At 42.1% G+C, this 14,629-nt stretch overlaps 1 protein-coding gene across 6 annotated transcripts in view; it reads left to right on the top strand.

Annotated features, from left to right (window-relative positions):
* LOC119165358 (anoctamin-4-like) overlaps positions 1-14,629 on the top strand; it is a 96,831-nt gene that overhangs the window by 27,978 nt on the left and 54,224 nt on the right. For 5 of the 6 annotated variants that reach the window (XM_075871622.1, XM_075871621.1, XM_075871624.1 and 2 more), the window contains exons 5-12: positions 581-738; positions 5,368-5,474; positions 6,581-6,636; positions 7,534-7,590; positions 7,717-7,781; positions 10,569-10,703; positions 12,203-12,308; positions 13,484-13,544. In XM_075871622.1, coding sequence (XP_075727737.1) covers positions 581-738; positions 5,368-5,474; positions 6,581-6,636; positions 7,534-7,590; positions 7,717-7,781; positions 10,569-10,703; positions 12,203-12,308; positions 13,484-13,544 — 745 coding nt within the window. The remainder of the gene's footprint in view (positions 1-580; positions 739-5,367; positions 5,475-6,580; positions 6,637-7,533; positions 7,591-7,716; positions 7,782-10,568; positions 10,704-12,202; positions 12,309-13,483; positions 13,545-14,629) is intronic. The other variant, XM_075871623.1, reaches the window with a different exon arrangement.

Genomic DNA, 14,629 nt, shown 5'->3' with positions numbered 1-14,629 from the left:
TCCTGTTCCGTGGCTGTTGTCAGAAACTCACCATCGCTTCGTTTTGGTTTTTGCATCTATCGCAGCGTTTTTTTTTTTGTTTTTTCGTGCTTGACAAACGTAGTGGAGGGTGGGGGAGGCAGAGAAAGAAGCCTGTGCAAGCCTACAGAGTGGCACGTGTACTTGAGGCGATGTTTCAGGCTATGACACATGCAAATGCAGCAGTCCAGTAATGCCAAGCATTTTCGTTTCCTTACTGCACTGTAAGCACAAGTAAGAGATCTTCTCTTCTGTTGCACATATCGTGTTAATACATTTGGCACATTAGGGTGGTAGTTTGAGAACGCTCTGACTTTGAATTTGTTTGAGCTTGGCGGATTTAGCAACTTCACAGCTTTACAATGAAAACAAGCACGTATTCAACTCGCGTTCCTGGTTTTTGATTAGGTATTGGCCTTAATATTTTAGTGAAAATGCTTAGTAACTATTTCACGAGCATCTTTAAGATCCTCCAGAGCGCTCAAAAATGACCTACTTGAATGTACTCTTAGTAAGCCAGACGCTGCCCGGGTGTCTCTTTCAAGTAACGCCAATGTTACAGCTCGAGAACGAATCGACGGAAGTGGAAAACGAAGGCAAGCCCAATGCGCTGGAGGCCCTGTGGGCCAAGTTTTGGACGCCGTTCCCTTACAACAAGCAACTCATACCCGACGAAACTGAGTACTTCAACGCTGAGTTCGTGCGACAGCGAGAGCACATGTAAGTATATCGCAAGCTCCGAGTGTGAAGAAGTAGTTCCTGTCAAGCGACATGGCAGCAGTGTGTGTACAACTAATTGGGAACGCTTTGGAGTAGTTTATGCATACTAATGTGGTATTATTATTAGTAAACGATGTCTGTTAAGAAAACATGGTTAACGATTTAAAGTACTTAGTACTCTTCTATTGGGGAGCACAAAGCCGTCCCGTGAGCCAATCCAAAACACTGAAGTGCTCCTTCCATGCGAGCAGCTTTTCGACTTTTTATTTTAATCTCAATTTATGTTCACCTAACTTGTACAAGTTTATGCTCTAGCTTTATTAACTCTCTTTTCTATTATTGGCCTTTCTGTGCTTCATCAACGTTTCTGGTGAAAACTTTGCGACAGATAAACTTTTCTTTTTATACCTTCCTATTAAAATATGCTGACCGAATGTTTTTTAAAGGGTCCTGCAACGCTTTGTCTGCATGGTCAGAAAACCTTGCTGATCGGTAGTCGAGGATCCTGGGAACATTCGAATTAAGCATTGCAGCGCAGCATGTGGCCTGTCTTTACATTTTTTGAAGTCAGCTAGAAACTGATACTTCTTCCATAGGCAAATGGTTACGTAAGCCCAAACTTACGTGTTATCAACTCAAAGTATGCGGCCATTAGCTGATTTCCCATAGTTGCATCTTCATCACCTGTTGGATTACTGTTGGACTAGCTCTTACTCAAATGACATGTTTGTCGTGGTGAACAGCGCTGCAGTGATTGGTGACACCGTTTTAAGTAAGTTACGCGTTGCAATGTCAGTGCATTCTGCGGCATTGTGATCGTCACACATTTTAGGCAACCTGCCGTAGGTGAGCCGCAAACAAATATCTCCATACTGTATTAAAGAGCTGATTCCCCTGTGTTCATTGCAAAACTGAGCAAGTCAGAAATATCAAGATTCCTGGGTACATTATGACGAGTCCGTGGCTTCGGGATCGGTCCATTCTAGCTGTCGAACTTAGAAGTTCGAAGTTTGAAATTCATTCAATAATGACATGATATACTGAATATAGGCATTTTAGTACTGAAAAAATGCGCCATAGGGTAAACACTGAAGAGGGACCTTGTTATAAAGTTAGCACAAAAGCAAGCCTACCTTAGGGCAAAAATAAAAAGACAGCAATCTAATCACAGTTTGAAGTAAAAAAAAAGAAAAGGCAAGGCAATTCAAATACTTAGGCAAAATGTAATCAATATAGAAAACAAAAAATGATAGAAACTGTGATCCAATACAAAGCAAACACTAATGGGACTAACAGAATCGAAGTTGTGCAAAAAAAAAAAAATGTGGTGATTCGGCCCACGTCATTCGGTGCTGAGACGTTTCGGGGGAGTAATGCTTGCTCTTTTTCCCACTTTGGCTTCTCCGGTGGCGCTGGTCTCCGTGCATTGTCATTGGTCGTACACAGCGGTGACGAGGAAGATGCCGATTCGTAAGTACGTCCGGCATCACGTGCACGCCTTCGAAGGAGCAGGTCACACGACGTCCTTTCACTTATATTTTTCGAGTAGAAATACATTATCCGCTACGTATGACGCCACAAAGTAACAGTAGGGCGATGAGGGACGTTGTAGTGGAGGGTCCGGGTGGGAATATGACCACCGGAGGTCCCTTATTATGCCCTCAAAATCTGAGTACACGAAACGTCTTGAAGCTCCGTTTACTCATAAGCATAATACGTGCTAACACAGATTTCGTGACTTGTATTCGGCATTGAACGTGAGAACACTTCAGTTTATAATCATTAAATACAAGTGATTACATATTTTCCTCCCTCAGTCCCAGGTATTCACCGTATTAGTGTGTCATATGTGCGTTAAAACGCGCAAAATAACGCAGCTAACTGCACAAGAAGGACAAAGCCTACGGTTGGTTTATTTACTGTGTTCACTTCACCAGCCACCAACACAACACAAGACAAGTTGACAGTGCAGTGTCGCTGTAGGCGTAGGTGACTACAATATCAAAAAGGCTGTTTTGAACAGCAATGGGAAATCAACCCTGGATAGCGACACTTCCATGAAACATGATTAGACCAAATGCGATTATTTATCATTCCTCGCAACCCCTTCGAATTAAAATTTATTTCCACCTTGTACGATCTCACAGATGGAGTACAACGAAAAAAAAAAAAATCTGCCTAGAGGTGGCTTGACTAGTCCGTAGCCCGAAACCACAGACGTAGCATAATGGTATGAGCGTCGGCTTCCAATGTGGGAGGTGCCGGGTTCAATGACGTACCGGTTGCCGGCTGGAAAGTCACCGAATTCAAAAACAAGAGGGATATTGTACCCAGATTTGACTCAATCCTAAAGTGGTACACCCCTCTCCCTGAGGATTTCTCGGGGTTGAAGGCGAGCGCTTCGCGATTGTGCAACGGCACGGTGAGGCTTATTTCGAATGCGGGACACAGTGAAAATCACCCACACACTGAACCTTTTTCGCCGGAGACCTCCAGGCGAGGTCTAAGATGACTCGAGTTTCAGAGGCGACGTGTGATTTGCTCCTGGTGTAGTGGACGTAGCACTGTTCTCCGTGGCCTTTCCTCCGTAGTGCCCGCGCATAGCTTTTGCCTGCCACGTAGTGATCCAGTACCTTCCCTTGTAGTACCCCTGGTATATGTCACTCGGTGTAGCGCAGTGTATATACGTGTGTATGTGTGTTTTTGTTGTGAAACACTGGTACGCTTGAAATAGCCCCACCATTCGCATGTTTTTGTACATGTGTGTCATGTACCATGTTCATGGCATGAACGCATGGTATACCATGTGGCCATGTGGTCAAGTGTTCATGTGCCGGCGGTGGCATGCCTTCCCTGTTGGGATTTTCGCAAATAGCGCCCGTGACGCTTATATGATGCTCAATGAGCCACCAAAGAAAGCGGTTATTGCAGGCCTAAATATGCTACACAAATAGGAAGATTTTGACAAGGGCGTCTGTCTTAGCGAGGTAAGCTTATGGGAAATGGCAGAAAGATGCAGCCTATCAGACATCAATGGTAAGAAGCTGAACCAAACGAAACAATTGACGGTCTTTAGGCAAACGTTGTACTTAATAATAGGGAAATCGCTTTACTGGCTTAGCTTAAACAACATGTAATGAGACTGAGTGTGCGTGTAATATTATGTCCATGATTGTTCAAATTGGCACAAAGTCGTCACATTATCCTGAAGGGGCACCGTTATCTACTATTTAAGTCTTTCAAAAAAGAACTGTGAAGAAATTAACATGGAATACTTAGAAAAAATGGTGTGGTTGGTGTATGCTTCTTCGCACAGCCTAATTCAATATGGAAGCTTTTTCAGAAGCATAACTGAATTCAATACGACGCGATTGTTAGGGACTGACTATTATCGTGTATCTTATGACAACATGCATGCAGCTGTCGCTTTGATGCACATATATGTTGCACAGATACATTTATATTTCTAGGCTACGGTTATTCCTAAACGGTCGCCCTTCGATATAAAAGCAAAGTACCAAACGACTATCACCTTACCCAGGTCGGTAAAATCTACAAGTACCACGAAAAGAAACTATCGTACATCAATATCGCAGCGTAGTGGTTTAGTGGCGCAATGTGACTGACCATTCTGGCACAACATAAAATACGAAGCGTTATTGGAAAGGCTCCAGTCCGCTATTGGTTTAGCCATCGTTTCGCCTGCTTTCAAATATATAAAAACACAGGTTTTCTTGTAACACTATTGCGAGAAGTACTGGAATCGTTACCCAGCACGTCCAGCAATAATGTTATAAGAAAACGTGTAATCACGAATATTTCCAAGAGGCGCAAACAAAGGGGGACCAGTGCCCGTCCCTCCAAATTTTGTTTTCTCAACCAGAGTGGTCCCTTTACTACATTGGTTCACTAACCCGCCACTGAGAATGCTTTTAATAATGGAAGTTCATCAAATTTCTTTTCACTAAGGCGTTTTTCTTTTGGCTTAACATGTGATGTGCCAATTTTCAATTAAAAACTGAAGAATTATATTATTTTCGAAATGTAGTGTAAGACAGATATTCTGGGGAATATTAAGACTTGAAAGTGTGGGAAATATTTGTACAGGCTGTCTTGCTTGAGCTAGAGTTCAGACATGTATTCTTGTCTTCTTGAAGGCATTAGCTTCCTTGAAGGACACATCGTTAGTGCTCCAGGAACACCCCCAGTACAAGAAGGTTTGAGTATTAGTTATTCCACAAATAAGAAATCTGCGTACATGACCAGGGTTATTAGGCATTGCTTGGCAACTTTTATCCTCCTATTTTTTTCTTTGTCTCCACGCGTAATGGCACGTGGAGTATTGCGTATTGGTTAAGCTCTCCGTGTTGTCCGAGAGAAATTAATACATTGAGCTAGCTTGGCCGTACGTAACTGATTCATATTTATTAGCCCGCAAGTAAAAACCAACGAACTCTAGCAAGAAGACGAAGACAAGCGCTGTCTTCGTCCGCATGCTCGTCAGGTTTTTTTTTTTTCGGCTAACGTGTCTCCGCCAGTGACCCTCTGCAGTGCTTTTATCCTTCTAAAGAGAGCTTTGAATTTTGACTGACCAGTTGTCACTTTGCTTACACTGGTTTACGCACGCAGGTACCTAATACAAAACAAAGATTGCTTTTTCTCCCAAGCCATTCGAAGCCGGATCGCGTGGGAAGTTTTAATGCGAACCACCTACGATGAAAATGATCGGCAAAAGGGTGAGAAAAGCCGGGCATCTGTCATGCTCTCTTTTTTGGTCATGACGCTTTGTGGGAAATAAAGAGAATGGTAATGAACGCGTCTTTTTTGGCAAGTTTAACGTCAACTGTCTCTTCGAGCAAGAGGGGTACGGAAACAAAGGAAATTTCAAACTTTCTGTCGCTTTCGCTTAATGTCTCGCTGAATTGCCAGAAAAAAAATTGTTGTAGTGCGATTTGTGAATGCCTGCCAGAACATAAGGCTACATTGCGCAGCTTCACTGGGACTTAGGAAGCAGGATTAGTTCTAACCTCTCCAGATTTGCATGGAAAGAAAACAAAATAATGCAGCATGAAGCCATATTAAAGTAAATTTTGACTAATTGGGTTATTTATTTCTAAGCGAGAGCATTTTATATTGAAGCTAAGCACCTTGATTTTGTTTTATAATTTTTTATCCTAAGAACGAGACCTGTACGATGCTCGCGATATCTCTTATTAAAAGGAGAAATAAGGCAATATTTTAAAGCCAGTGATGATATTATTATAAAAAAATACGTAACAGCGATGACCACAAAATATCGCGTAGTCAGCTAAGCTTATATTTCTCATTCTTAGTTTGTGTGCTTTTTCTCGCGAACTTTCCTGCATACGAAAACAAAGTTCTCACATGGGTGTTAAATTTTTGAATATACACAGCTGTAACTAGAACCAATCGCCTAGATGCACTTGTTACTTGAGTAATAAAAGTCAACCCTCCATGGCAAACTTTGATACACTGAAAAACGTAACAATTTAACATATGTGGTTTTGGTTTTACGCTCACAACTTTAGTTTAACTTCTGTAAAGCACAAGTTGTTACCTTTGCTGTTCTGCAAATAGGTGGTCCTAACGAAAAAGTACAGATGTAGAAAAACTGGGAAAATATCAAAAACGAAAAAAAACACTTAACAGAATCTGAAACTGATCTCGAGCTTCATTCTAATCTGCGTCTGCCTTTAAAATACGCTGCCAAATTTTATAGCCCGAGCTTTAAATGCGGCTGCTGTAGAACGAATTTTGAATCTCGCTGTCAACGTTTGACCCCACCTTCCATATGAATAATTAAAGTTTCATTCCACTGCAGGTGTATACAGGCTTCTGAATGAACAGGTTTACCTGGCAGCCTACCCTTTGCACGACGTAGGTGTTCACTTCGTCACTCATCATTGCTTCCGTATAAAATTTCAAACTGCCTTGTTCGTGATTTGCAAATGACGCGTGGTTGCAATAATATAGGAATTTTCGACGGACACTGTGGCACGTGGTGCAAATATTTTTTTACTTTATATGTCGCAGTACATGCTTGAAACAAAGGGCCTATTTTTTCGAACAACCCGTGTCATCATGCTCAAAAGAATTCATATTTTATAAACCAGCTGAATAATGCCATGAAATCATGCTATTTTAGCTAATCACCTGTATGTGTTTGTGCTATTGTTATGTTTTTTGCAAGAATACTACCTCTCACTACTTTTGCTGCGAAGTGTTCGCTACCTTAATTACCTTTGTACAGGGGGTCTTGATGCAGTCTCCTGATTAATGGACCTTTTCCTGTATATGGAAGCCTGTCTCTTCCAATAATGATCGTAATTTTAATAGTAAAATTTTGATTCCGATGCCATGTGGCCACTCATTGCAAAGGATGATTTTTATAGGCCCATCACAACCCGCAAGAATGCTTCAGGTTTGCTTTTTTTATAGGAGTTGGTAGTACTAATTTACATAAATCTGCTTTAGGCAGATTTAACGCACGTAACTCTGTCTATGCTCATCGATGAAATTCAGGGCGTACCTTCAGTATCCCTACCGTATTAACCTTGCATCACACAATACCGCAAGTTTGGAGGCGTTTGGTTAAAAGGCATGCATAATCTGAGTGCACAGCGGCGCCATTTCTTTTGTGACAACGTACCCTAACTCAGAGTTTTATCTTTTATTTTTAGTTGAATATTTCTGTGTAAGCACTGGGATTAAAATTCCGCCCTACTATAATGCAACTCAGACTCACTTTGGATTGTTTGGCTCGCCTGTTTGCAGGGTCCATGTGGCAGTGGACCGTTCGACTCTCTTACAGAAATTCCCACAGAACGAAGGGTTGGTTTGTTTTTCAGTCTGAATTGCTCTTATATCAACTTAGTTACCTGTTTTTCGGTCGTATCAAGTAGAAAACTTCCTCTGAATAGAGATCTGAATTTTATATCATTTTGCATGGTGCTACAGCTACTTTACAGCGAGTGGGCTCGACCGGCATCTTGGTACAAGCAGCAGCCGCTGGTCCTCATCAGGTTGGTGCTGGAGGTTACTGCTTAAGGGACCTAACTTATTTCGTACATGGTGTTCGCATCACATCCGCTTATCAGTGTTCACAGTCAAGTCAGATAAACCTCAATGAAATATAGTGTGATGAGCGCCAGACAATTCAGTTTCACCTAAAATTAGTGCTCTGTCTTTTTATTGTTAAACCTAACGTTAAAGAACCCCAGGTGCTCATAATTCTTGGAGCTCTCCACTACAGCATCTCTCATCATATAGTGGTTTTGGGACGTTAAACCCCACATATCAATCGATCACGTATGTGGTGAATCTTTTTATAAAGACAGGTGGTCTGTTTTTAAAGATCAATGAAAAGTAGTGTGACGCAAAAGAGAGTTAACGTGTCTCTTTAAGACAGCTATATAAGTGGGACGTCAGAACCCACCGTAAAGGGATACACATACATTTTGTATTATTGCAGCGCACCCAATGTGATAGCAATTAACGCCTCATTTACATTTATAGCATTTCAACAACGATTTTTTGCGTAAATGTGACCCGTGTTTTGACAGGTACTTCGTGAAAGGTGCCTTTCGAACTCGGTAATTCTGTGTTATTGAGACAGAAAATTAGGGGGGAGAATATTGCGCGTTTGTTACGATAGCGTAACCAAGAGCGTGCGAATACTCACACACTTTCAGCTCATATCACGTTTAGAAAGCGTCTTACTTCACGCTTAAAGTTTAACTTTAGTAGAGTTTCGCAGGTGCTACCTAGCAACGCCGCGCGAAGCGTAAAAAAATTAAGACTTACACATTTGAGCTCGGTTCTGAAGGCTAATTGTGGGCACCGCATTCCTTCGTTCGTTCACTCATTCGTCAGTTGGTTCAGTCACTGAGGTGAATCACAAGTTTTCATTGCAACATTTTCGGAAGAGGGATGCACAAATTACTGAAGACCACGATTATGGAGCGAATGCTTTCGATTTTGGCATACAAATAATTATTACATTATCAAGTCAAACAGCTGTTAAACCTGCTGGTCAAGCTGTGTTAGCATCAACCAGACAACTAAAACACATTAGTAAATAGAGGACAAATGGCGATTATTGCATACTATATTTCATTTAGAACGAGTGCTAAAATAAAAAAAATTAAGGCAATTTCACACTATAGGTGCCAAGGCTGAAAGTCTGGTCTGAAAGTCTGAAAGTCTGTAACTGGTCAGCCTTCATTGTCTCTCCTTGGTTTCTCTCTTTTTTTTTTACTGTTCTTTAGTTTTCTTTTTCTTTTTCTCTCTCTCTATTTCTGGTTACTTCTTCCTCTGTCTTTTTGTCTACGGAAGCACGTTTCTTTCTTGAATCCAGGAGAGCCATGAGCAATCTACTAAATGGAAATTTTATTGATTCATTTATTTATTTATTTGCTGTTAGATACTACCACGTAGGCTGCAATACAAGTAGGGGGGCTAGGACAACCTCCAGCTGAGTGATAGCTTTTTTTCCCTCAGGTATCCCACAATATTATTGTTGTAAATGAATCAATAAATGAATCAAACTGCGTTTCTTCCATTATATTTCTCCTTTCAACTTTTTACGTTTATTTTCTTTCTTTCTTTCTTTTTCTCTTTCTTTTTTGCTTGCTCCCTCTTTGTGTTTTCATTTTTAGGGCAGCCCACGTCCCTAAAGTGCTCTGCTCTGGTCATTTTTGAGGTGCTCGAGGAACAGCAAGAAATCTCCTTAGCTCGCGCGCGTGTGCACTATGCTACACATGGATACAGTATTCGTGGTTCTGCCTGCATTACGCCAAGCTACCAGAGGTAGCATACGATAGCCTGACTGGACAAATTAAAAATAACAGCAAGAGCGAGGGGTTCCAGTCAAATTTTCGCAGTTCGCTTTCGGATGCGCACGTTCAGTATCACGAAAAGTGAATCATGTACACTGCTACGGATAGCGTGTCAAGTAATGTCTGGGTGGCTTACGTGCCTTTTTTTATTGTGTTTGTTAACACAACATCGTGCATCATGCTGAAAACGTGGAGCTGCGTATGCCTAAAACAGAAAAAAAAATTACACCGTTTCCCGCTAAAGGGAATCATGCCTAGATGCGAAGCAGCTGGCGCTGACGCTTACACTGGCGGTGGCGTTGACGCTGGCGCACATCGCAGCGTTTTGCAGGAAAGAAAGCTGGAGATGCGCAAAGCATGCAGTGGTGGACCAGTATTTTCTACTGGAACATGCCAATCGCAGCTAATGGGCAATGAGAGACAGACAACGCCGACTGGACACAGAGACCCGCAGTCAGCATTTAATGAACGCGCACGCTACGAAGGTTTCTTGTTCGACAGCGCACAGGAGAAATACAGCACTGGCGCTATCACGGAGGTCAAGATCCAGTGCGGTGTAGGCAGTGAACGGTTGTGCAGCGCGAGCCGTCGATTTTCGGTGCAGTCAAGAAACTGACTAGCAGATGCTGCCTGCGTCAGCGTTGTGACGTGAAGGGGTGAGGCGTAGGAGCGGAGATAGAAAGGGGACGCGCATGCACAATGGGAGTATAAACACTTCGGGGAGGAATGTCTAGAAGAGAGAGTAGGGGAGCGAGCTTAGGCTAGCAGACACAGTTTGCGTCGGCGTGTCGAGGCGAAAGAGGAGAGAGGAGAGAGAGGAGGAAGGGTCACGCATGCGCAGTAAGGATGGTCACGCCGCACACCGGATCAAACAGTGCTTTAATAGGCTTCGATTTTAACAAATAAAACTCTATATTTGAGTATGCGTAAGACGGGAGAACAGTTCTCCAACTTCGAATGCATCCCTCGTAGGCGCTACTTCGGCGAGAAGACCGGCCTCTACTTCGCCTGGCTGGGCTTCTACACGTCGATGCTGTTCCTACCGGCTGTGGTGGGAGTTATGACAACTTTATACGGAATATTTGAAATGGCCACAAACACGCCTACGTGAGTAATGTGTTACACCGGTTGCATGCGAGTACACACCATGATATTACCACGGGAAAGACACCGACTTGTAGCAATTGCGTGTTTGTGTTTAGATAAAGGGGGTAATGATTTGGTGTATTACGTACACTACTATGGGAGAGCGTATATCCCGTACCATGAGCTACGAAAGTTACATTAGGAGCTCACATGTTCACCGGAGCCTCCGGAGCAGATGGAGTGTATTTGCGACTTGTAAGGCGAGCAGCGCTTCCGATGCGAGCAGCTCCCGCCAATCTACTTTTGCCGTCCTGCACTTCATCCGAAGTATCGCTATGCCACACGGGCGTACCAATATCATTGCTGTGGTACCAATATTATTTGCGCTATTTCTGCCAAAAGGGTAACAGCAATAGCACAATCATTCGAGTAAACTCTCTGATGGTTCAATATCTTTAATCATGTACCACTTACAGTTTACTACAGGATAATATTTCTTAATGACATTTGCTAGTGACGGAGACATTTAGTCGCTAGTTAGCCCCTGCTATGGGGCAGTTAAGCGTGTGAGTGCAGTCGCACTTGGTTTTTTCTTGAAAACTTCAAAACATTAAAAATTTTGCTGAGCTCTAGAAAGTTGAGTTCCAGAGTTGGGTCAGCTCTAAGCAATACATGCGAAAATGTTAGCAAACGAGATTGTGCATCAGGGTGCGTAATACCGTTCAGACGCATTGCCTAAAAGAACTCTCCCACGAAATGTGATGATAAATCAAGGCTTCTTATATTAACGTCTCTTCAAGCTTGATGTTCGAATTTGATGTTCAGTGCTTGTTAGGGAGCACGTCTGCAATGCGGAAGTGTAACCTTCACTCTCCCATCTCGTATTATTACTCTATTGTTCTCACACGTCTCTCTTAGAAGCATTTATAATTTAATGTACTAAGTACGTCGGCAATGATTTTCAATTATGGTTAGAGAACAACAGAGATAAATAGTCTATCAAGTGAGATGGACGCAGTGATTGACGAAAGTCAATTCTAATAACAGCTGGAAGTATCATATTATGCGAATACTTCTTAAAATGAGTTTTCTATTGTTAAATTTAGGTGGAAAGAGGCTTCTCACAAAATGACTCACAATGAATTTTCGCCGCCTTTGTTTAGTCACGTGCTGCAGCTGTTTTCACATCCTATTGAACGCTCGTTACCATGCTAGAATCACAAGAAGCCCTGTATCCTGTTTCATTTTCTATCGTTACGCTATCTATTGTCGTGCAGTGCATTTATTCCCCTTCCTCATATACTCGGCCGAGTATGTAGGTGATAAACTTCAGTAAACGAGAAGCGATAAATTCCTGGCCCATGCCAGGCCTCCAGGGGCCGCCCTAGAACAGATGTGAATCCTTATTGGTTCCAATGTGTCAGCGAACAACTACTGCTCACTTAGCTTTTTGTTTTTGCTTATACATACTGATGTACTATGGAAACACATTTACTTTTTTGTTCTTTTTTTGTTTTTAGGGCCGAGACCTGTGACCCCAACATTGCCGGAAGCTTCGTCCTCTGTCCAGGCTGCAAGAAGCGCTGTACATACGACTACCTTTACACCAAGTGCACATTCAGCAAGGCTAGTTATTTGACCACCCAGTTTCTTCGCTGGCACATTCTCCAGAATCTGCTTCGGGTTTGAGGACTCGATGAAATACTGCGTTAATCGTGTCTTCTTTCCCAGCATAAGCAAGAGACCTGTTGAAGCTGAGCACGCAGTTGAATGGCAATACACGTCTGCTTATGAACCATCCAATCTATTGTACAAATGGTCGTTGTAACAACTATGGTGAATTGTGTGCTTCCGTGTTAAAGTTCAACGAAATTAATGAGACGCCCTGTATTTGTTCTGCCTTCATTTTCTTTCGATTCAGCACATTGTACCTTACAAAATATTGAACTCCTGGGATTGCCCTATTTCGCTCACTAGTTTTAGCATTCACACCATTTTGATAAAAATCGTAAACTAACTAAAGAATTGCTGCTAAGATTTTTAATGCTTCCTTTTTTTACACACGCCATCAGCTAATACAAATTGAATGCTGTTTATTTTGAGCAAAAAGAACCTCTGCTTCTAGGTGTATGGAGATAGAAACTCCTGTCACGACAGTTTTCGTTGGGTGGTGGTCGTGGTGATATTCCCACAGGCGAGGTTAGCCTGCCAGACCTGACTGAGAATCGCTCCACCTGAGTGACTCTTTGCATGAAGTGCGGCTCATTACACGTGGCCTAATTTTGTTTCTCGCAGAAACTGTAAGAGTATGTTATAGTCACTTACCGCACCGCACCGCACACCTTAACCGCGCACCTGCCGGAAACACGACGTCTTTACAACATCTGTTGGGGTACCCTCTTTTCTTCATACTGTCCGTTAATGTCTCTCCTCCACAGCAAAAACGCTTGCATTAAAAGAAATGGTGCCGAATATCCGCGACCTCATTGTCTTCGGCACACAGTTGGTAGAAATCATTCTTGACTTTAAGTAACAACAGTTTCTGTTTGTCTACTCGAAAAGATGCAAAGAAGGTATGTTTGTTTAGTTTTCGCTAGTGAGTGACAAATTAATTCAATTCACATGAGGAAGTGCAGTTCAATAGCTTACGCTGTGGTGGTTCATCCAAGCATCATCTTAATAAGTACACAAACCGAGCATTGCCTTTTGTGTGCAATAAAGGTTTAATGTCAGAATGTCTCATTTAGGCCACGAGTAGGGGTCACACGAGTAAGTGCTTACCTCTGCCATCTCTACTGCAGATCGTGTACATGTTTGATAACCCGGCCACCGTTGGATTTTCCATATTCATGGCACTTTGGGGTAAGGACCTCGTCTGCCGCATGTTTTCCTAATAAGTGTCTGAAATGATACGTTGACGCCGTCTGCTTTTTTTTTTTGCTTCGAGCGCATGCATCGTGTATGTTTCTTCTCTTTTCTTTTTGTTTTTGTTTCTTTTGTTGTCCCCACCTGTGCGCTCTTTCCTAATGAATCACCCAGTGAGCAGTAACATATACTGCATGCTTGGGGTAAACCTTTTCTGCATAATGAGAACTTGTTGTTGAGTGAGTTAGTAATTACATAACATGTTGACTTTAGTGCTAAAAAACAAACACATGTGAGAGACAGGACAGGTGCTTTTCAGCATATTGCCTCCAATTTACTTTTTGCGTGCTGACATATTTATTCATATACTGCTTACAGCTTAGTGTTTTACTCAAATGGCACAAAAAGATATTTCATTTGAACACTTTTTACAACTTATGGCATGTGGGACATAAATTGCCTGTTCTGACCTGGTAGTCTTGCGTGTGCAGTTTACTAGCCATTAATTTATTGGGGCATATTGTGTGCGTCATAATACACACTGCTCGATAGATTAAATGCGAACATGACATAATTACATGGGACAGCTTCCTAAAGTGAGAGGTCAAGTTTACACTAAATGAGCCGAGTGATGTCATCTCGACTTTAGACGCTACCGTGAAAACAAATTCGGAGAAACGTGGTTTAGTCTGCCCTGTCTTGACATTTTCTTATTGCCTTTCCCTAGTATACGCGATTGGTAGACTCAAGGGGTAACAGTGGTTGTAGTTCAAGTCGGTTTTGTTTGCGTGCTTTACAAAGCAATCATTATGCTTTCGATGGTTGGAGGGAAATAGCTTATCATGAATTCTGAATGACTCGTCACGTTACTTTCACCTGCTCATGCAGATAATGCAGTCACAACATGATTATTTGTACTTATTAATAAATCTTCTGACCAATCGCTAATATTTCAGTTCGGCATTTATCAGTAATAGAGCGAACGCTTATTATAACCATTTTGCAAAAATAATAAAGCTATAACGCCAGTCTTCATTTCACAAAAGAAACAGAAAAGGTGCGAAAAAAAGCAGACGTAATGT

The sequence above is a fragment of the Rhipicephalus microplus genome, chromosome 8, assembly GCF_043290135.1.
Source record: "Rhipicephalus microplus isolate Deutch F79 chromosome 8, USDA_Rmic, whole genome shotgun sequence".
Lineage (NCBI taxonomy): Eukaryota > Metazoa > Arthropoda > Arachnida > Ixodida > Ixodidae > Rhipicephalus > Rhipicephalus microplus.
The sequence above is the reverse complement of the archived record's forward strand: the minus strand, read 5'-3'. Positions and strand labels throughout refer to the sequence as shown.